The sequence below is a fragment of the Dromiciops gliroides genome, chromosome 2 (genome assembly GCF_019393635.1).
Source record: "Dromiciops gliroides isolate mDroGli1 chromosome 2, mDroGli1.pri, whole genome shotgun sequence".
Lineage (NCBI taxonomy): Eukaryota > Metazoa > Chordata > Mammalia > Microbiotheria > Microbiotheriidae > Dromiciops > Dromiciops gliroides.
The window spans coordinates 650,058,993-650,078,495 of NC_057862.1; the positions used below are offsets into that span (position 1 = coordinate 650,058,993).

Sequence of the window (19,503 nt, forward strand, 5' to 3'; positions counted from 1 at the left end):
ACTCTGTGTTCAAGAATGAACAAGACACGTGCTTGTAAATATTAATTGACTGAATTAAATAGTATATACTCTCTGAAAAACAAACCTAATAGATAAATCCTTTGTCCAGCAAAATACAATTTTAAGAGAAGCCCAACACATTTAATACCCTTCATAAGCACAGATCTCCTTATCCCAGAATCTATCCTCTCTACTCTGAGCTAATTCATACTCACTTTCTGTTCCTGTTGCCCAAGTTTTAGAGAATGGAAGTTAATGTGAATCCTTGAGGCATCAATTCCACTGTTATCACTGTCTCCCAGAACAACTTTCAGTTTCTCAGAGATCACTGCAATCTGAGCAGACAAAGCTGCAGGTGGAAAGAACCTCAAAGATAAGAGGAAAGGGAAAAAGAGAAGGGATTGGGATGATGAGTAGAAAGGTTAAGCAAGAGAAAAATAATATACTTATTATTGACATCAATTTACTTTTCTAGTTAACATATAATTTTACTTATCTAGAGGTAAAGGGAACAATGGATCAGCTAAGTATGTCTACAATGTCTAGTTCCAACTGGTCTCAATGTGTTCCCACTTAAATGTAATACGGTGAACACTCCAAGAGTTTATAGCTAGTCTAGAATGTATTGTTTTCCCTCTTCTGATGTATGCCAGAACCAATATCCTTAAACCAGTAAAAGCGGTGAGAGCTTATTTCAAACTGCAAAAAGTAGGTGCAGAGTAACAGAAAGGGCTCTGGATTTGCAAGTAATCAGAAGATTTACAAGACTTTGGCCAAATTACATGCCTCTGAGCCTTAGTTTCCTTATTTGTAAGATGGGGATAATATTTGCAATACCAAGAGTTGTGATGTATTATGTAAAACCTATAAAGCATTAAAAAAAAGTGAGCAATTGTGACCCTAATGATGCAAGCACAAGAGTTATACATATTTAAGCTTGACACTGAGGGGAATAAGGGTAAACCCGAAATAATAACAATAGCATTTGTATAGTTTGCCAAGCACATAGGTGCCATAACATCTCCATTTTACAGAGGAGGAAACTGAAACTGGCCAGGGTCAGATGGTTAGTAAATGTCTAAGGCAGGATTTGAACTTAGGTCTTCCTAACTTTCTTCCCCTCCATCAAGTAGCTGCCCTATTCAAGATAGCCTGAAATAATTTGTTATCTTTTAATGAATGGCCTAACCAGATGAACCTAGCAGATAAACCCTTCCATTTTTTATCTGAAATAGTAAACCAATCATCCATCCCCCTTAAAGATTTTCAACCTCGGCCATTAGCTAAATACGCATCCTGAGCAGAAGACAAATGTCCTATTAATGTGAAATTTTATATACCTTCTTAATAGACAATGCTACTCCTGTAATAGCAAGTTCTAACTCAGGCATTCGTTGCACTACCAAAATGATGAAATGCTTTTTAAACAAAGGGTAGTCTGAATTGTCAACATGTTTTTGGCTTTAACATAGTCTCAGACTTCAATCCTAAAATACAAGGTGTAGTCTTTTTTTTTTTTTTTTTGGTGAGGCAATTGGGGTTAAGTGACTTGCCCAGGGTCACACAGCTAGTAAGTGTTAAGTGTCTGAGGCCAGATTTGAACTCAGGTCCTCCTGACTTCGGGGCCGGTGCTCTATCCACTGCGCCACCTAGCTGCCCCAAGGTGTAGTCTTATACACTTATTTTAAAAATGAATAATTTCCTTTCAAAGGATACTAGGTTGCAATGCAAAGCAATGAATATGAGAAGACCCGCCTATTTAGAGTTATATGATAAATTCTCAAGTCATTAAATTAACTTTCAACTTTATCAAAGCTTCCTCAAAGACTCTTTGAGATCAATTTCATACTAAAAACCTGTTTAATTCTCTCAACAAAAAATCCAGTTTCTTTGTTTTAGAAAGTCAATTGGGGGGGGGGGCGGGGCAATGGGGGTTAAGTGACTTGCCCAGGGTCACACAGCTAGTAAGTGTCAAGTGTCTGAGGCTGGATTTGAACTCAGGTACTCCTGAATCCAGGGCCGGTGCTTTATCCACTGCGCCACCTAGCCGCCCCTTGAAAGTCAATTTCTTAAAAAAAGAAAGTCAATTTCACATTTAGAACAGTTCATAATAAGACTCCCTATGAGATGTATCTAAGAACTCCTGGCTGACTTTGATGGCATGTCTTGCAAATACTGAGTGCTTTACAATTCCAGTGGAATATCTAAGGCCTAGGTTAGTATTTTTATTAAGATTTTATAGAAAGTTGAGCAATATACAGGGAAAAAACAGACTTTACCCTGATTATAACAGTTAGTGGTAGGTGTGGTTGAAACTTCCAGGCAGTGAGGCTCTATTTTTGACATCCCACAACGCTGCTTGGTGCACTTAGGATGGTAAATTATAAGCATCTTATGAAAGTTCCTTGAGTGTCCTCAGCCAATAGAACCTTTTTGACTGGGATGTCATGATTTGTCTAAAAAAAAATCTTCCATCACAGACTTGTGACAGCCTGAACAGAATCCAGCTTTTATCACTTATCTGGAAAACAGTATCACTAACATGTTCTAGTCCCCAAATCAGTTGTTATCCTTAAACCAAGTGAAAAGAGAATTGAATCATAAGTTTTAAAGAAATGGAGAGATAGTATGCTTAAAGGGTAAAAGAAATAGCCCAAAAGTTCTGAGGGCACAATAGAGAATTGAATTACTTCATTCAAAATCATTTTCCCTAGAATATTATATTAAAAAACCCAAGACATAAAATCATCAATTTCCAGTTATAGTTGATATAATCCCTTCAAATACTTTCACATTTAAAGACAGATATTTTAAAGGAATCTAATTACTACCATCTCACCATCATAATTGACAGGGTCGATTATTAAGGTTCTCAGATCTTCTAATTTGCTTTTTAACTGCTCCAGTGGTTCTCCAGCATTACCAGTCTCCATTTTTATTACTTGATCTACATAAAAGGAAATTTGTTATGTATCCTTAATTGCTAATTAATTTAAAACATCCCAAATATCTCTACATCAACAAGGTTCATTTTTTAAAATATGTGAATACAACAACTTTACAAGGACTTAAAATAGAAGTTAACACATAGTTAAAATCCATAGTTAAAATCAAGAACTACTGACTACTCTAACCTAAAATACAAAGAAAAACAGGCAAAAAAATATAAAATGCAGCAACAAAAGACTTTTGGCCAAAAAGAGAGAGTTTTAACAAGAGTTGATAAGAATCTAATGGCTTAGAAGCTTAAAAAGCCGATCAAAAGAGCTGTGAACTGAAAAGAGAAAGGAAGAAACTACTGATACACACCAAGTTTGACACCAGAGAATGACTCCAATGTAGAAAAAATAGAGGTAGTGCAGCCCAAAAGTTCGTAGGAAACTAAAAGAAGAGAGCATCCAGCAAGAGAACTCATGGCCTCAAATGTCTACACACTATGCAAAAAGAATGGATAAAATGCACATCATATGAGAAATCCTAAACTAAGGAGGTAATTTTGACTCATGGCTCTGGAAAATTATTATACCTTATTCAAAATAAACAGGATGGAGAAAGACAGGGTGAGGGTAGAGTAGCATTGTCTATTAAGTAGGTATACTCATGTCAAGAAATCCTGTAGGGGGCAGCTAGGTGGCGCAGTAGATAAAGCACCGGCCCTGAATTCAGGAGTACCTGAGTTCAAATCCGGCCTCAGACACTTGACACTTAACTAGCTGTGTGATCCTGGGCAAGTCACTTAACCCCCATTGCCCCGCAAAAAAAAAAAAAAAAGAAATCCTGTAAAGAAGGATGGGAGGGCTACATTTTGGTGAAGATCAACAGAGGTAGAAACAGAAGTGATATTATCATCAGCATATATGAAAGATCAACTCAAGACAAAGAGATGAGTAATTTGGGAAATAGATCCAGGAGATTTCAATTATCAAGATATCTGTGTGGCAAGATAAACTTATTGCTAATAGTGCTATAGCTCAGAAGGAACTGAGGTTAGCAAGAAGAGCAAAAGACAGCAAAAATTTGTTTAAAACCATATGGAGTCATAAGAAAGGGAAAAGGACCCACATGTACAAAAATATTTATAGCTGCTCTTTTTGTGATGGAATAGGAAATTGAGGGGCTGCCCATCAATTGGGGAATGGCTGAACAAGTTGTGGTATATGAATATAATGGAATACTATTGTGCTGTAACAAACGATGAGCAGGCAGATTTCAGAGAAATCTGGAAGGACTTGCATGAACTGATGATGAGTGAGATGAACAGAACCAGGAGAACTTTATACACAGTATCATCAACATTATGTGTTGACCAACTGTGATAGACTTGATTCTTCTTAGCAATACAATGGTCCAAGATAGTTCCAAAGGACTCATGATGGAAAACGCTCTCCAAATCCAGAAATAAAAAAAAGAACTGTGGAATATGGATGGAGATTGAACCATACTATTTCTTTTGTTTTGGGTGCTGCTGTTTTTCTTTTTTGAGGTTTTTCCTTTTTGCTCTGATTCTTCTAACATGACTATTGCAGAAATATGTTTAATGTGATTGTAAATATATAACCTATATCAGATTACTTGCTGTCTTGGGGAGGGGGGGAGAGAGGGAGAAAAATTAGAAACTAGAAATCTTATGAAAAAAAATGTTGAAAACTATCTCTACATGTAACTGGAAAATAAAAAAATACTTTTACAATTAAAAAAAAAATACGGAGGGGGCAGCTAGGTGGTACAGTGGATAGAGCACCAGACCTGGACTCAGAAGGACCTGAGTTCAAACCTGGCCTCAGACACTTGACACTTACTAGCCGTGTGACCCTGGGCAAGTCACTTAACTCTCATTGCCCCGTCCCCAAAAAAAACAAACACAAAAAAACCCCTGCATATGGGGGAAAGGGGTGGCAGGATTAATGAAAACAGATGCAGAGACAGCAGAACCTGTTCTATTGAGTAATCCAGCTTTTATTTTGCTTCTTTATTCTGCAAAGGAACATGATCTTCCAACTGGAAAGGAAAAAACACAAATAGCCAATAGGGAGCTAAGACTGAAGATGATAAGCGAGGTCCAAGCTGCCTTTGATGTTTTTATGTCTCCAGCCTCTATGATGTCCATCCCAGGTTCTCGAAGACTGAGTGGTGTGATTCCTTAGCCACTGTCAATGATCTTTCAAAGGAGATGGACCTCTCTGTGCCTCAGTCCTTATCCGTAAAATGGGGATAATGATAGCACCTACCTCAGAAAGTTGTGAGGATCCAATGAGATAATATTCATAAAGTGCTTTGCAAACCTTAAAGTGCTATGTAAACGCAATTATTATTTTTTTTTTAAAAAGGAAAGAATGGAATCTACAAATTCCAGGCTGGTAAGTTTGACTTCCATTCCTAGCAACCTTGTTGATATTTTTAGAAGAACAGTTAGTTAACATCTAGAAGAATAAGCTGCGATGACAAAGGGCCAGCAGGGCTTGCTTCAGTGAGAACAAGCCATATCAGGATAACTTCATTTCTGTTTTGACAGATTACTACATGGACAAATCAAGGGAATGCAGAAGAGTTTGTTTATATTTTAGCAAAGCATTTTATGCAGTCCCTCAGGTTATTCTTGTGGAAAAGATGGAAATAAAAGTTAAATCAATGGTATCGAACTCAAATAGAAATGGGGGCCAATATTCTGTAAATAAACATACCTGCAGGCTTCATATGGACAGTTTTAAAATGTAATATTATCTTTGCTTTATTGTATTTTATTTGTTTTGTTAAATATTTCCCAATCACCTTTTTTTGGGTCATATTTCTGCATTAATCATGTGAAAGAACAATTAGAATAAAAGGGAAAAATCTCCAAAAAGAAAACAACAAAAAATAGAAACGGTATGATTCAATCTCCATCCAGATTCCACAGGTTTTTTTCTGGATGTAGAGAAAATTTCCCATCATGAGTTCTTTGGAATTATCTTGGATCATTGTATTGCTGAGAAGAGTTAAATCTATCACAGTTGATCATCACATGATTTTATTGATACTGTGTACAATGTTCTCCTGGTTCTGCTCTTTTCACTCAGTATCAGTTCATGTAAGTCTTTCCAGGTTTTTCTGAAATCTGCCTGCTTATCATTTCTTATAGTACAGTAGTATTCCATTATACTCATATACCAAAAACTTGTTTAGCCAGTCCCCAATTGGTGGGCTTTCCCTCAATTTCCAATTCTTTGCCACCACAAAAAGAGTATAAATATCTTTGTACATATGGGTCCTTTTCCCTTTTTAATGATCTTTTTGAGATAATAACCTAATAATCACAATTACATTTTCTTTTTTTTCTTTTTTGGTGAGGCAATTGGGGTTAAGTGATTTGCCCAGGGTCACACAGCTAGTAGGTGTTAAGTGTCTGAGGCTGGATTTGAATTCAGGTCCTCCTGACTCCAGGGCCGGTGCTCTATGCACTGTGCCACCTAGCTGCCCCTACATTTTAATCTGATTTTGGCCACAATCAGAAGGGTTGTGGGCCATGTCTTTAACACCACTGGCCTAGATAATAGTACAGATAGGAAGATATGTAACTTTTTGAAAGGCTAGATCCAAAGATGAAGGGTTCAATATCAACCGGAGGGGAGAGCTCTACTAGAGTGCCCCAGGGATCTGTGCTTGGTACTATGAGATTTAACATTTTCTAAGGACTTGCACCAGGTATGGATATACTGCTTATCAAACTGACGGATAACAAAAAACTATTTAACATGTCAAATAGCAGAATCGGTATCAAAAAACGGCATGACAAGCTAGAATGTTGGACCAAAACTAGCAAAATAAAATGTAATATGGATAAATGTAAAAAGGTTTGCACTTGGAGTCAAAAAAGTCAATTTTCTATTTATAAGATGGAGTGGGAACAGCTAGGTGGCGCAGTAGATAAAGCACCAGCCCTGGATTCAGGAGGACTTGAGTTCAAATCCAGCCTTAGACACTTGACACTTAACTAGCTGTGTGACTCTGGGCAATTCACTTAACCTTCACTGCCCCACAAAAAAAAAAAAGAGAGAGAGAGAGAGAGAGAGAGAGAGAGAGAGGGTAGGCAAAGCAGAAATTGACATGGAGGTGTGGAAACTTAACAAGTTACATTCAAAGAAGCTTAAAAGAAAAAAAGAAAGTGTCCAGAACAGGGCAGCTAGGTTGCCCAGTGGTTAGAACACCAAGCCTGAAGTCAGGAAGACGTAAGTTCAAATCTGGCCTCAGACACTTACAAGCTATGTTACCCTGGGCAAGTCACTGAACCCTGTTTGCTTCAGTTTCCTCATCTGTAAAATGAACTGAAGAAGGAAATGGCAAAGCACTCCAGCATCTTTGCCAAGAAAACTCCAACTGGGGTCATGAAAAGTCTGACACAACGGAAACAACTGAACAACAAAACAACGGTGTTCAGAAGAAAGGATGCAATCTTCTGCCCTTGAGATCCAATCTGGAAAAAGCATTCAGTTGTGGAATCAGTATTTTAAGGGACTGATAAGCTGGAGAGTAGCCAGAGGAAGGTGAACAGGATAGCAAAGGCCTTGGGATCATTCCATTTGGAGAATAAGACCTTAGGGAAAAATATGGTTTCTGTGTCCAATTATTGGAAGGGCTCTCACATGGAAGAGGTTCGTTCTGCTTGGTTCTGAAGCACAGAACTAGGAGCAAGTAGTGGAAGCTACAAAGAAATAAGTTCAGAATGGATATAAGGAAAAGCTTCCTATCAATCAGAAGTATCCAAATATGATGCAAGTTACTCCAGGAATGAACATGTTCCCTTCTTGAGTAAAGTCCTAGGTTTACAGATTTAGAACTGCCAGCAACTCGGACATGCTCATTTCCCAGATGAGAAAACTAGGGTGCACAAAATTGAAGGGATTTGTCCTGGATCACAAAACTGGAAAGCACTATAAACAGAATCCAAACCCAAAATGTCCTGACTCCAAGCCCAACACTTTATCCACTACACCAAGCCAACTCTTCAAGCAAAGGCTGAACAACTATTTAAGTAAGCTATAGAGAAAATTCTTGGACTAAAATGAATGCCCTCCAAGAGTCCTTCAAACTTTCAGATTCTGTAAAAATTAGCTAGATAACGTTAACATCCAAAAAAATAATGATCACATGAGCACTTATGGGGTCAAGGATCATTTCTCTTTTATTTATTTATTTATTTATTTAGTTATTTTCCCTGTTACATGTAAAGATAGTTCTCAACTTTTGTTTATACAAGCTTTCCAATTTCAGATTTTTCTCCCTCCCTCCCCTCCCTCCCCCCTCCCCTAGAGAGCAGGTAATCTGATATAGGTTATATATATATATATATGTATATATGTGTATATATATATATATGTATGTATATATATATACACACAATAATAGGTGTTATATATATATATATATACATAATAACATTAATCCTATTTCTGCATTAGTCATGTTATAAGAGAAAAATCAGAGCAATGATGAAAAACCTCAAAATAGAAAAAACACAAGGATCATTTCTAAGAAGATAACTTTTTAAGTGTCTCTCCTGAGCTCTCACCATAAATCACCTACTGCTTATTGGACACTTCCATTCGGATGTCCTCGAAACATCTCAAACTCATTATCTTTTTTCTCCCAAAGTCCACCTCACTTCTCAACTTCCCTATTACTGTTAAGGGCACGACCATCTTGTCCAACACCCAGGACCTATTTGTACAATATTTATAGCAGCTTTTTTTCTGGTGGCAAAGAATTAGAAATTGAGGGGATGCCCATCAACTGGGGAGGAGCTAAGAAGTTAAGGAGTATGATTGTGATGGAATACTACTGTGGTACAAGAAATGATGGGGGGGGTGCAGCTAGGTGGCGCAGTGGATAGAGCACTGGCCCTGGAGTCAGGAGTACCTGAGTTCAAATCTGGCCTCAGACACTTAATACTTACTAGCTGTGTGACCCTGGGCAAGTCACTTAACCCCAATTGCCTCACAAAAAAACAAAACAAAAAAAAAGAAATGTTGAGGGGGAGTAGTTTCAGATAAACCTTCATATAAGGAAAACATATGGATTGGTGCAGAGTGAAGTGAGCAAAACCAGGAGAATATTGTACACAGTAACAACAATACTCTAATGATGATCCACTGTAAAAGACTTAGCTACTCTGATCAATACAATGATCTACAACAATTTCAAAGGCCTCATGATGAAAAATGCTATCCACCTCCAGAGAGAGACCTGATAAACTGTGAATGAAGATTGAAGCATATTTTATTTTTCCTTGCCTTTTTTTCAACATGGCTAAAAATGTTTTGCATAACTTTACATGCACAACGGGTATCATATTTTTGCCTTCTCAATGGGTGGGGAAGGGGCTAGAGGGAATTTGAAACTCAAAATTTTAAATGCATTTCTAAATTTCTATATTATATATATATATATATACATAGATAACATAGATACATATAAATAAAAAGAACACAAATATGAATATATGTGTGTGTGTATCCACACACACACACTTATTAGATATCTGAGATTTTTTTCCTTAGACAACCGCTTAGCAATTGCTTAGATACCAAACCCGTATTAAAGAAATCAGATAGATTTTTTCTTTCCTCAAGCAACTGCTTCCTTTCTTATACTTGACATATTAACTCTTCTGTAAAATCTCTTTAACTTCACGTAATCAAAGCTTGCCTACCTTATCTTTTTTGAGTGTTTCTAGCCCTTGTTTGGTTAAACACTTTTCCTTATCCATAACTATGAAAGGTATATGCTACTCTTGTAATTTTTTAAGTGTAATCTTTAATATTCAGCTCACATCTCCATTTTAAATTGTTGTTTTAAGTCTAATTTCTGCCAGACTGCTTTCCAGTTTTTCCAAAAGTTTACCAAATAGGAAGTTCTTTCCTAGGAAATCTACAATTTGGGTTTTATTAAACAGAGTTAGTGAGTTCAAATATTTCTGGTTTTCTTTTTCTCATCTTTTCCATTGATCTACTTTAAAATTTTTTCAACTAATACCAAATGGTTTTGATGACAGCAGCTTTATAATATAGTTTGAGATCATTGCCTTAACTCCTACTTTTTCATCATTTCCCTTCATATTCTAGATCTTCTGTTCTTCCAAATGAATTATTTTATCTAACTATAAAATATCAATTTCATACTTTAATTTTTGCATGAAAACTATAAATTCACTATGATAGTATTGACATGTTTATTATATTGTTATGGCCTATCCATGAGCATCAAATATTCTTCTAGAATGAAGAGAAGGAAGAATTCAGAAGAAAGCATACATAAGCAAGACAGGAAAACTGTGAAAGTAATATACTGCACATCAAATGTACTTTCTTCTTTCTTTTCCAACAAGGAAATTGCTAATCCCCCTCTTTACTCAATTCTCTTCCAACTTGCATTAAAAAAGAGAAGAAAAAAATACTTGTAACAAATATAATCAGGCAAGACAAATCCACCAACTGGCTATGTCCAAAAATATATGTCTTATTCTGCTCCTCGAGACCATTACCTCTCAGGAGAATTCAGTCCTTTGGGATCATGATTGGTCACTGAACTGATCAAATTTCATGTCTTCCACATTTATTTTTCTTTATAATGTTGCCATTATTGTATAAATAGTTCTTCTGTTTCTACTTATTTCACTCTATCAATTCATACAAGTGTTCCCAAAATTCCCTGAAACTATCTTTTAAATCATTCCTTATTTTGCAAATAATATTCAATTACATTAATCAGTCATAATTTGTTTAGCCATTCCCTGATTGATGAGTACTTCCTTAATTTCCAGTTCTCTGCCAGTTTAAAAAGATCTGCTCTAAATATTTCTGTTCATACAGAATCTTTTTCTCCTTTTCTCTCTTTGGAAGCAGTATCATGGTGTCAAAGGGCAAGTACAGTTTAGTTCCAAATAGTATTCTAGAATGGCTAGAGGTTATCCCAGTTTATACCTTTACTTGGAGTATATCTTGTTATATACTATATATTATTTTTTTGGGGTGAGACAATTGGGGTTAAGTGACTTGCCCAGGGTCGCACAGCTAGTGTCAAGTGTCTGAGACTGGATTTGAACTCAGGTCCTCCTGAATCCAGGGCCGGTGCTCTATCCACTGCGCCACCTAGCTGCCCCATTGTTATATACTATTTAATGTTGGTTTAAACCTAACTTATGTCATTCTTCTTTCCAGTTTTCCAAGAATTTTTTTTTTGGTCAAATAATAAACCCTTGCCTCAGTAGTTGGTGACTATTGGTTTATCAAACACTATGCAACTTTGTTTACTAATTTTTGTATGTTATGCACCCAATCTGTCCCTGATTGGCTTCTCTATTTTTCAACCATTTGCAAATACTGCTATATAATTTGAGATTGGCACTACTGCGAGGCCCTCTTAATTTCCTACTTTTTTTCCATTATCTCCCTTAATATTTCTGACCTTTTGTTTCTTTAGGTGAATTTTGCTATTATTTTTCTAGTTCAATAAAGTAATTCGATAATAATTTGCTCTACTGCAAACGTAAATTAATTTAGATAGCACTGTCATTTTTATTATATTGGCATAGCTTACAAATGACTAATAAATATCTAATTTGTCCTCATTTCTGCAAAATATGTTGTATTTATATTCATTAGGAATGCTTGGAAATTCTCTATTTCATTAATGTCAACTTTTTTCTGTCAGAATATATTTATTTTTGCTGGGTAAGTTATTCTTGTTTATCAACCTTTGTCTTTTACTTCTGTGAATATCATATTCCAAGCTCTCCCACCGTCAGTAGGTAACCGCCAAGTCATGTGTGATCCTGACTGTAGGTCATCAGTACTTGAACTTTTGGGCTCCTCACAATATTTTTCTTAGACTTGGAACCTCTGGATTTTGGCTCTGATGTTCCTGGGAATTTTTGTATTATGGATTTTTCAGGAGGTGACTAATGGATTCTTTCATTTTCCCTTTGCCCTTTGGTTCTCTTTTGGACCAGTTTTTCTATATCAGTTATTTTTAGTAGAGGAGATACCATAAATTTTTTTCTATTTTTTTCAGTCTTGTGGTTTTCTTCCCATACTTTTTGTTGTGTTTTGGAAATTTTTTATTTGTTTGACCCATCCTATATCTATTTTTACTGTTGCATTGTTTGAGATTATGATTACTACAATGTGGGAATTTGTTTCACTTTGACTGCAGAGCTTTTACAAAGGTCTTGTTTTCCTTCTTTCTCATGGAGGGGAGGAAGAAGAGAATAATAGACAGTGTTGCCCCCAAACAGAAAATAAAGGAAAAAGAGGTCATCAAAATATGTTTTTGAAATGCACAGAAAAGAATAAAGGGAAAATAAGAAGGGATCACAAACAAGATGGAATTGAAAGTAACTTTCTAAATTTATTATATTCTTAAAAACGTAAGTTGTAAATAATAGTTTCATGTATAACTGTATATCCTAGTGCTTATTTCAGATGGTATTTATTAAATTCAGAATAAAAAGATTAAAATTAACATTTTTAAATGAAAGTAAGGAACTCACAGTTGCAGAAAAAAAATGTGCACTCATTTGTATCTCTTAGAACTACAAATTTCTGGATAGAGATCTAGCAGTATGCTGCAAATGCCACAAAAATAATCCTGTCCTCTGATTCAGTCATTCAATTCAATCAAAAGGAAATGGTGACTTCAAAAGTTTTCATTTCACATTGTCTGTAACTACAAAAAACTGGGCACTACTTAAATGTACAATAATGGAAAATTGGTCAAATAAATTGCGGTCCACTAATGTAATGAAATACTATTAATAACTGTTAATATTTTTATGATAAAAACTATTTAATGTGACCTTTTAAGATCTATAAAGCACTTTACACAGTCATCAGGTTAGAATAGGAAGAGACACTAGAGATCACTAAGTTCAAGCATTTTTTTTTGGCAGGGCAATGGGGGTTAAGTAACTTGCCCAGGGTCACACAGCTAGTGTCAAGTGTCTGAGGCTGGATTTGAATTCAAGTACATCTGAATCCAGGGCCAGCGCTTTAACCACTGCGCCATCTAGCTGCCCCCTAATGATAATTGTAACTTTTTTGTGTGTGTGTGGGGAAATGGGGTTAAGTGACTTGCACAGGGTCACACAGTTAGTAAGTGCCAAGTGTCTGAGGCCGGATTTGAACTCAGGTCCTCCTGAATCCAGGGCCGGTGCTTTATCCACTGTGCCACCTAGCAGTTCAAGCATTTTTTTAAAATGAGGAATCGAGGTCCAGAGGGGTTAAATTTCTTGCCTAAGGTCACATAAATAATCACTAGCAAAGCCCGAATTTCAACTCACGTCCTCCAAGTGCAAAGCCCTTTCTTCTAAAACATGCTGCCTCCAAGAACAAGGAGCATAAAGCTATTTGGAAAGATTACTAGGACATAATACAAAGTGCAAAAAAGCAGACTAAGAAGAACAGAATACAAGATTAACTGCAACTATTTAAGAGGAAAAGGAAATAAGGATGGGCAAAGGATCCTTATAGACTTAGCAGGAATTTAAAGTTGTGATATTTTATTCATCTGAAATGATTAAAAGTAAATAGTTACAAGGGAAGTTTAATTAGTTGTACTAATATTCAATATTAAGTTTATAAAAGATCATTTAATTTGTAAAAATCAGACCAGCCCACAAAGAGTTTCAACCAAACTGCCTGACCCAGAGATGTTTCTCTTCACATGAAAGCACAGTAATTTAAGGGGATAAGGAGGGAGGGGGGAAAGAAGGAAGGGCAGATTATGGGAGGGGGCAGTCTGAAGCAAATCCCTTTAGAGGAGGGATAGGGTGAAAGAAGATAGATAATAGAGTAAATATCATGGGGAAGGGAACAGGAAGGAGGGAAACAGTTAACAATAGTAACTGAAAAAGAGAAAAGGAAAAAAAAACCCATATTAGTCATATTGCAAAAGAAAATAAATCTCTTAATGTTATATGCTTATTATAATGATTTTAATATTATATGCTTATTATAATAAAAGAAATCAATCTGCAAAAAAAAAGTATAGTCACTTAAAAAGCAAACAAAAACTAAGAAGCTATGCAGACTATGAAGTCTATGGAGCTGACTCCTGGCCCATTGTAAAATGAGATCCTACAAAGTTATGTATGCTTTCCCTATACCCTAGTTTATTCATATCATTCCTCATATGCAGAATTCATAGAATGAGATAAAATAAAGTAGATAAGAATATACATAGATAACTGCATCCAAACCTTTCCATATCCAGGTTAAAGCCACCATAAAAAAACAACAACAAAACACCCAAAAAAAATTTCATCAAGATCTACTTCAACATTTTTTCTAAAAGTAGAAACAGCCATAAAGCAAAATCTAGGGAGCAGCTAGGTGGTGCGGTGGATAAGGCACTGGCCTTGGATTCAGGAGGACATGAGTTCAAATCCAGCCTCAGACACTTGACACTTAACTAGTTGTGTGACCCTGGGCAAGTCACTTAACCCTCATTGCTCTATAAAAACAAAACAAAACAAAAAAGCAAAATCTAAGTAAGCTAAAAAAAAAGAATGATATAAAATGTGGATATGATTAAACATGACAAAAAAGAGAAGCAATCCCTACAATCTTCTTTAGAACCTGGACACTTGTATCACTCAGGCAAACAAAAGGTAATCTGTGTCTAAGAACTGAATGCTGGCAGAAAGGTAGGAATGAAGTTGCAATCTTAGATTTATACAGATAAAATGGTGTTTTTATTTATACATTGTACATATACATTGTATGTAATATACATTGTATATTTTACATTGTATACTTGTTTATACATTGTATATTGCTGATATATTTATACATTATACATTTAAACCAAAAATAGTTTTAGATCTTTGATGAACCATCCACACACTCTCCCCTAACTCTCATCACAAATGTTTTTAACAAGATGGGTAACTAAGAGACACATTATGTATCTAGTTGGTAAACCCACAATGTTGACCTAATCAGTGTCATCTAATCAAATGTTATATGAAAAAAAAAATTACTGCTTAAAGAAATGGATACCATCAAATTCTTTACTAAGCATTAAATTAGTAACTAGTGACCTCACCTTCTAGTTGTTTTTCTTCTGCAGCAGAACAGGCTTGCACATAGTTGGAATACATATTTGGAGGAAGTTTATCAGCTCTGTGTATTAGAGTAAAACAAAAATTAATTGGATTCCTTTAGAACTCAAATTTTTACTGGTAGATTTGTTAGGGTTGTCCATATGTCTTTTTGTATGTGTGTGAAGCAATTGGGGTTAAGTGACTTGCCCAGGGTCACGCAGTAAGTGTCAGGTGTCTGTGGCCAGATTTGAACTCAGGTCCTCCTGAATCCAGGGCCTTAAAATATATAAAGCTGCAGGGGGCAGCTAGGTGGTGCAGTAGATAAAGTACCAGCCCTGGATTCAGGAGGACCTGAGTTCAAATCTGACCTCAGACACTTGACACTTACTAGCTGTGTGACCCTGGGCAAGTCATTTAACCTTCACTGCCCTGGCAAAAACAAAACAAAATATATAAAGCTGCAATGTGAGAAATATACATAACAAGAATGAAGATTGTAAAACCACTTAAAAAGGCACAAACTAACTAATGTTGGTGCTTTCTGGGATAGCAGAGTCACACTTGTAAGCCAACACAGGAAATGGAAAAGTGTGTATGGGCATGCTAACATGAACAACTGTAGCACAAACCATTTGTATGAGATATTACATCCCTAAGCATATGTATCCAAATCTTCTGAAGTGTGGGGAGAAGCTTCTAATACCTGCCAGATGCCATCAAAACAGTGTCTAAAATCTAATTTTTTCAGCATAAGATGCAGAATTGTAAGTGAAGTGTGCATAGAAAAAGCAAAGATGAAGTAGGCCCGTGAGATGGTCTCCAAATATGAAATCATAATAGTGTCACTTTTCTCATCTCAACCTTTTCACATATTCCATTACTTTTGTGAAGCTTTGTATGGAAAACAGACTTTACAATTTCGTATCTCTGCCTGGGAAAATGAGGACTGCTATCAACTACTAAGGATCACAAATAAGGAAGAGGGTGTCCTGTGGTAGTGAGTTATTTCAAATTAAAAACTTTTCTAAATGACAGATTTCCAAATGACAGACTCAGATAGGCTGAATCTAACACAAGTTTTCCTTTTCTTTTTCTTCCCTTGCTTAAATTCTCCTACTATGGTAATTGTGCAACTATAAAAATTTTTAAATTTCCAGATTACTGATCCCAAAGTTTTATCTTAGAATATACTGCTGATTCTAGAAATTAAAGTACAATCTAACTACCAGTTCATGCCATCACTCTGTAAAGAAAATATGCCCTGTGACTTCCAAATCTTCCCTACCAAATTTTACCACAATACTATAGCTTCTTCTTTCAAGATGTATTAGTAAATGGTCTAGGAACATGTCAATCCATCAATCATCCCAACTCACCCCTCCACCCCTTCACCCTACCCCCACGCTAAGCTGATATTCCTACCTTCTGAGAGAATCTATAAAAACCATTCGGGAATCAGGAGATTCAGGAAGCTGCACAATAAAAATACAGGAGTCAGAATGAGAGGCCTAAAGTGACCTGTAACTGTCCTCCTTTAACTTGTAACATATGAAAAAAGAAAAATACTAACCACACGAGGTATGAGCAGAGCTGGGAGAAAACGAGACATGTAATAGGGTTTCCTAAATATACTGGAACATAAAGATGAAAACACAGTGAGGATTCCTCAAAGTAACAGAGGATCAGTTTGAATCATCTTTAGAATATGTTAGGTAATGAGATCATAAACGCAGTATCCATGCATACTTGATCAAGTGGTCCTTCAGCCTTCATGGGCCATTTAGCTCACTACAGTGGCTTCTGGCAGACTGACAATCAAGTCTGAAAATAATAAAGGATCACAGTGCTACAGTGTGCACCTGCCTTTCTGTTCTCTGACTCAACTACTGTACCAAACAACAGTAGTTGTATAAGTTTCCAAATTAATAATAACAAAAAGAAATCACAAGGTACAGATAGAGAGTAATCAATATGGGTGGGAGGACCCATATAGATGAATCAATGATCCATGGTAGTTATAAGTAATAAAAACACCCATATCTACTGAGCATTTTGAGGTTCACAAACTATTTTCTTCACAACCCAGAAGGATACAATGGGCAAATATTCTGACCTCTGTTTTATATTTTATAATCTAACAGAAGCTAGGTGACCTGCTGATGTCTGACTAGCTATTAAGTGTCAGAACCTATGACTCAAATCCAGGGATCTTTCCACAATACCACTGATTAAGTATAGAATTGCTCATAAGCTATGTTGTTAATAGCATTTCCTTAGAAAGTCTAAGTTCTTAACCAGGCTTTATTGCCACTTAACCCTGGGCAAGCCTCTAAACCTTTCTACAATTTAGTTTTCCCATCTATAAAAAAGAGCATATTTGCTTCATGTGACTTTACGATAAATTAATATGCGTGTATATAATAAATAACAATACCAATTTAAATGTATAACTGCTCATATACAGCAGCTTTGGAATAATCCCATTTTTATCAAACATTGGATGGCATCTACTCTGGGTCAAGTATTATGGCTGGGTGCTACACAGGCAATAATAACCTACCTGGCTTCCATTACGGTTACCGGGATCTTCCCTGTCTGTTCAAATACCTGAATGGCCTTTTCGACATCTTGTTGTGCCTGGCAGTGGGGCTGGCTCACAGACATGGAAGGGAAAGTTAGAGTAACAAATTAAACAGTGCTGACCTTGATGACATTCCTCTCCTTAAATATTCAGCAATAATTATCACCTTAGAATAGTTGAATGATATCAGTTAAAGTTGTTGATACACAAAAAATAAACGCCTCCTAGATGGTTCGACTCAATAAAGGACCTGGCTGGGGGTTAGCGATGGGGACATGGTAAGAAGTGACCAATATGGGGAGTTGAAAGAAGCAACTCTTCCAGTTATTCCTGTGAGCCAGACCCACCAACAGGGCAGCGCTCCCAGGGGCTATTGTAGGAAGCTGCCCATAATCTGGGTGGTCATTTAATGAATCATCAAAGTTTTGTTGGGATCATGTTTCCTCCCTAACCCAAGAAAAATGGATCTGAGAGGTTGGAATAATGCCTTAATGTTGACTTGTTGCATCTGCTTTCACAGAACACTCTTCTTCTCCCCCACTTTTTGTTGTTCATTATAATAAAAGATGGATGTGCAATTTTTTTTTTTTTTAGTGAGGCAATTGGGGTTAAGTGACTTGCTGAGGGTCACACAGCTAGTAAGTGTTAAGTGTCTGAGGCCGGATTTGAACTCAGGTACTCCTGACTTCGGGGCCAGTGCTCTATCCACTGTGCCACCTAGCTGCCCCTGATGTGCAATTTTTTAGAAAAGTAGTTGACAAACAAAAAAAAAAAAACTGAGACTAATTTATTCTAGGTTTTAAAAATTTAGCCCTTCCTATGAACTATCCTAAGGGTCAGTGAACTATATGATAACATTTATATTTTTACAGTGTCCTCATATGAGTGCTAAGTACTCAAACAGTTCAACATCATAAAATCCAATCCAATAAATGAATATTCCTAATATAGCTTTATATATGGTTACAACGAAAAAGGATTATCTCACATACTTTTAACATCCAAGCTCAACAATGATCATGCATCACACACCTACTGTTACTTCATATTACATTATTTCCCCAGGTGAGGTTAGACAATTGTACACAATCATATGCATTTATATGCAAATAGAGAAAATGTGACTTTAAAGAAATATTCTCCAGATTTGTGGTGCCCTTCACGTTCCACTTGATTCTAATGGAGTTTTTCTTTTTCTCCTATGCTTTCTTGGAGAAAAAGAGCAATGCAAAATAAGGTGAATTAGTAAAAAGAGTTGATTTTTGAAAATGAAATAGAAACTGTTGTAGTCTGCCCATTTGAACAATAAGGAAAAAATTAATGTGATATATACAGAAAAGCATGGGAAGACTTATAATAACAGCTACAAATTTAAGTAAGCAGAAACAGGAAAACAATATGCAAAACAACTACAACAAAATAAAAGGAAACAAGAAAACTAATGAAACTGAATATTAAGAATTTATAATGACCAGCTTTGGCCCCAAAGAAGAGCTGTAAAAAAAGGTACCTCCCTCTCTTCTTGGCAGAGGTAGAGTATAATGGGTGGGTAACATTGCAAATATTAATGTTTTTCAATGATTTGGATAATTTTGCTGAAATATTTTTTCCCTCTACTATCTGGCCTATTTAGGGGAAAAGATAAATTGAGAAACATAGATGATGTAAAAAATAAAAGATATCAATAATAGAAAAATGTAAAAAATACCAAACAAAACCAAGCTATTTTTAGTGGGGGTGGTCTACTCACATTTCCTTAAGTCCCTCCATTTCTAAATCACTATGAGCCTAGTAAAGTTAAGTTTCATATAAATATGCATCTATTCCCCCTATTTTTGATGGTCCC

General features: G+C 36.0%; 1 protein-coding gene across 1 annotated transcript in view; it reads right to left on the reverse strand.

Moving 5' to 3' along the window:
- Nucleotides 1–19,503, reverse strand: part of FANCA (FA complementation group A) — a 100,249-nt gene that overhangs the window by 40,138 nt on the left and 40,608 nt on the right. Inside the window, exons 18-23 of the mRNA XM_043984738.1 lie at nucleotides 17,637–17,725; nucleotides 16,647–16,707; nucleotides 16,499–16,548; nucleotides 15,079–15,155; nucleotides 2,840–2,947; nucleotides 216–349 (exon numbers count right to left, since the gene is read on the reverse strand). Of these exons, the coding sequence (XP_043840673.1) occupies nucleotides 216–349; nucleotides 2,840–2,947; nucleotides 15,079–15,155; nucleotides 16,499–16,548; nucleotides 16,647–16,707; nucleotides 17,637–17,725 (519 nt within the window). The remainder of the gene's footprint in view (nucleotides 1–215; nucleotides 350–2,839; nucleotides 2,948–15,078; nucleotides 15,156–16,498; nucleotides 16,549–16,646; nucleotides 16,708–17,636; nucleotides 17,726–19,503) is intronic.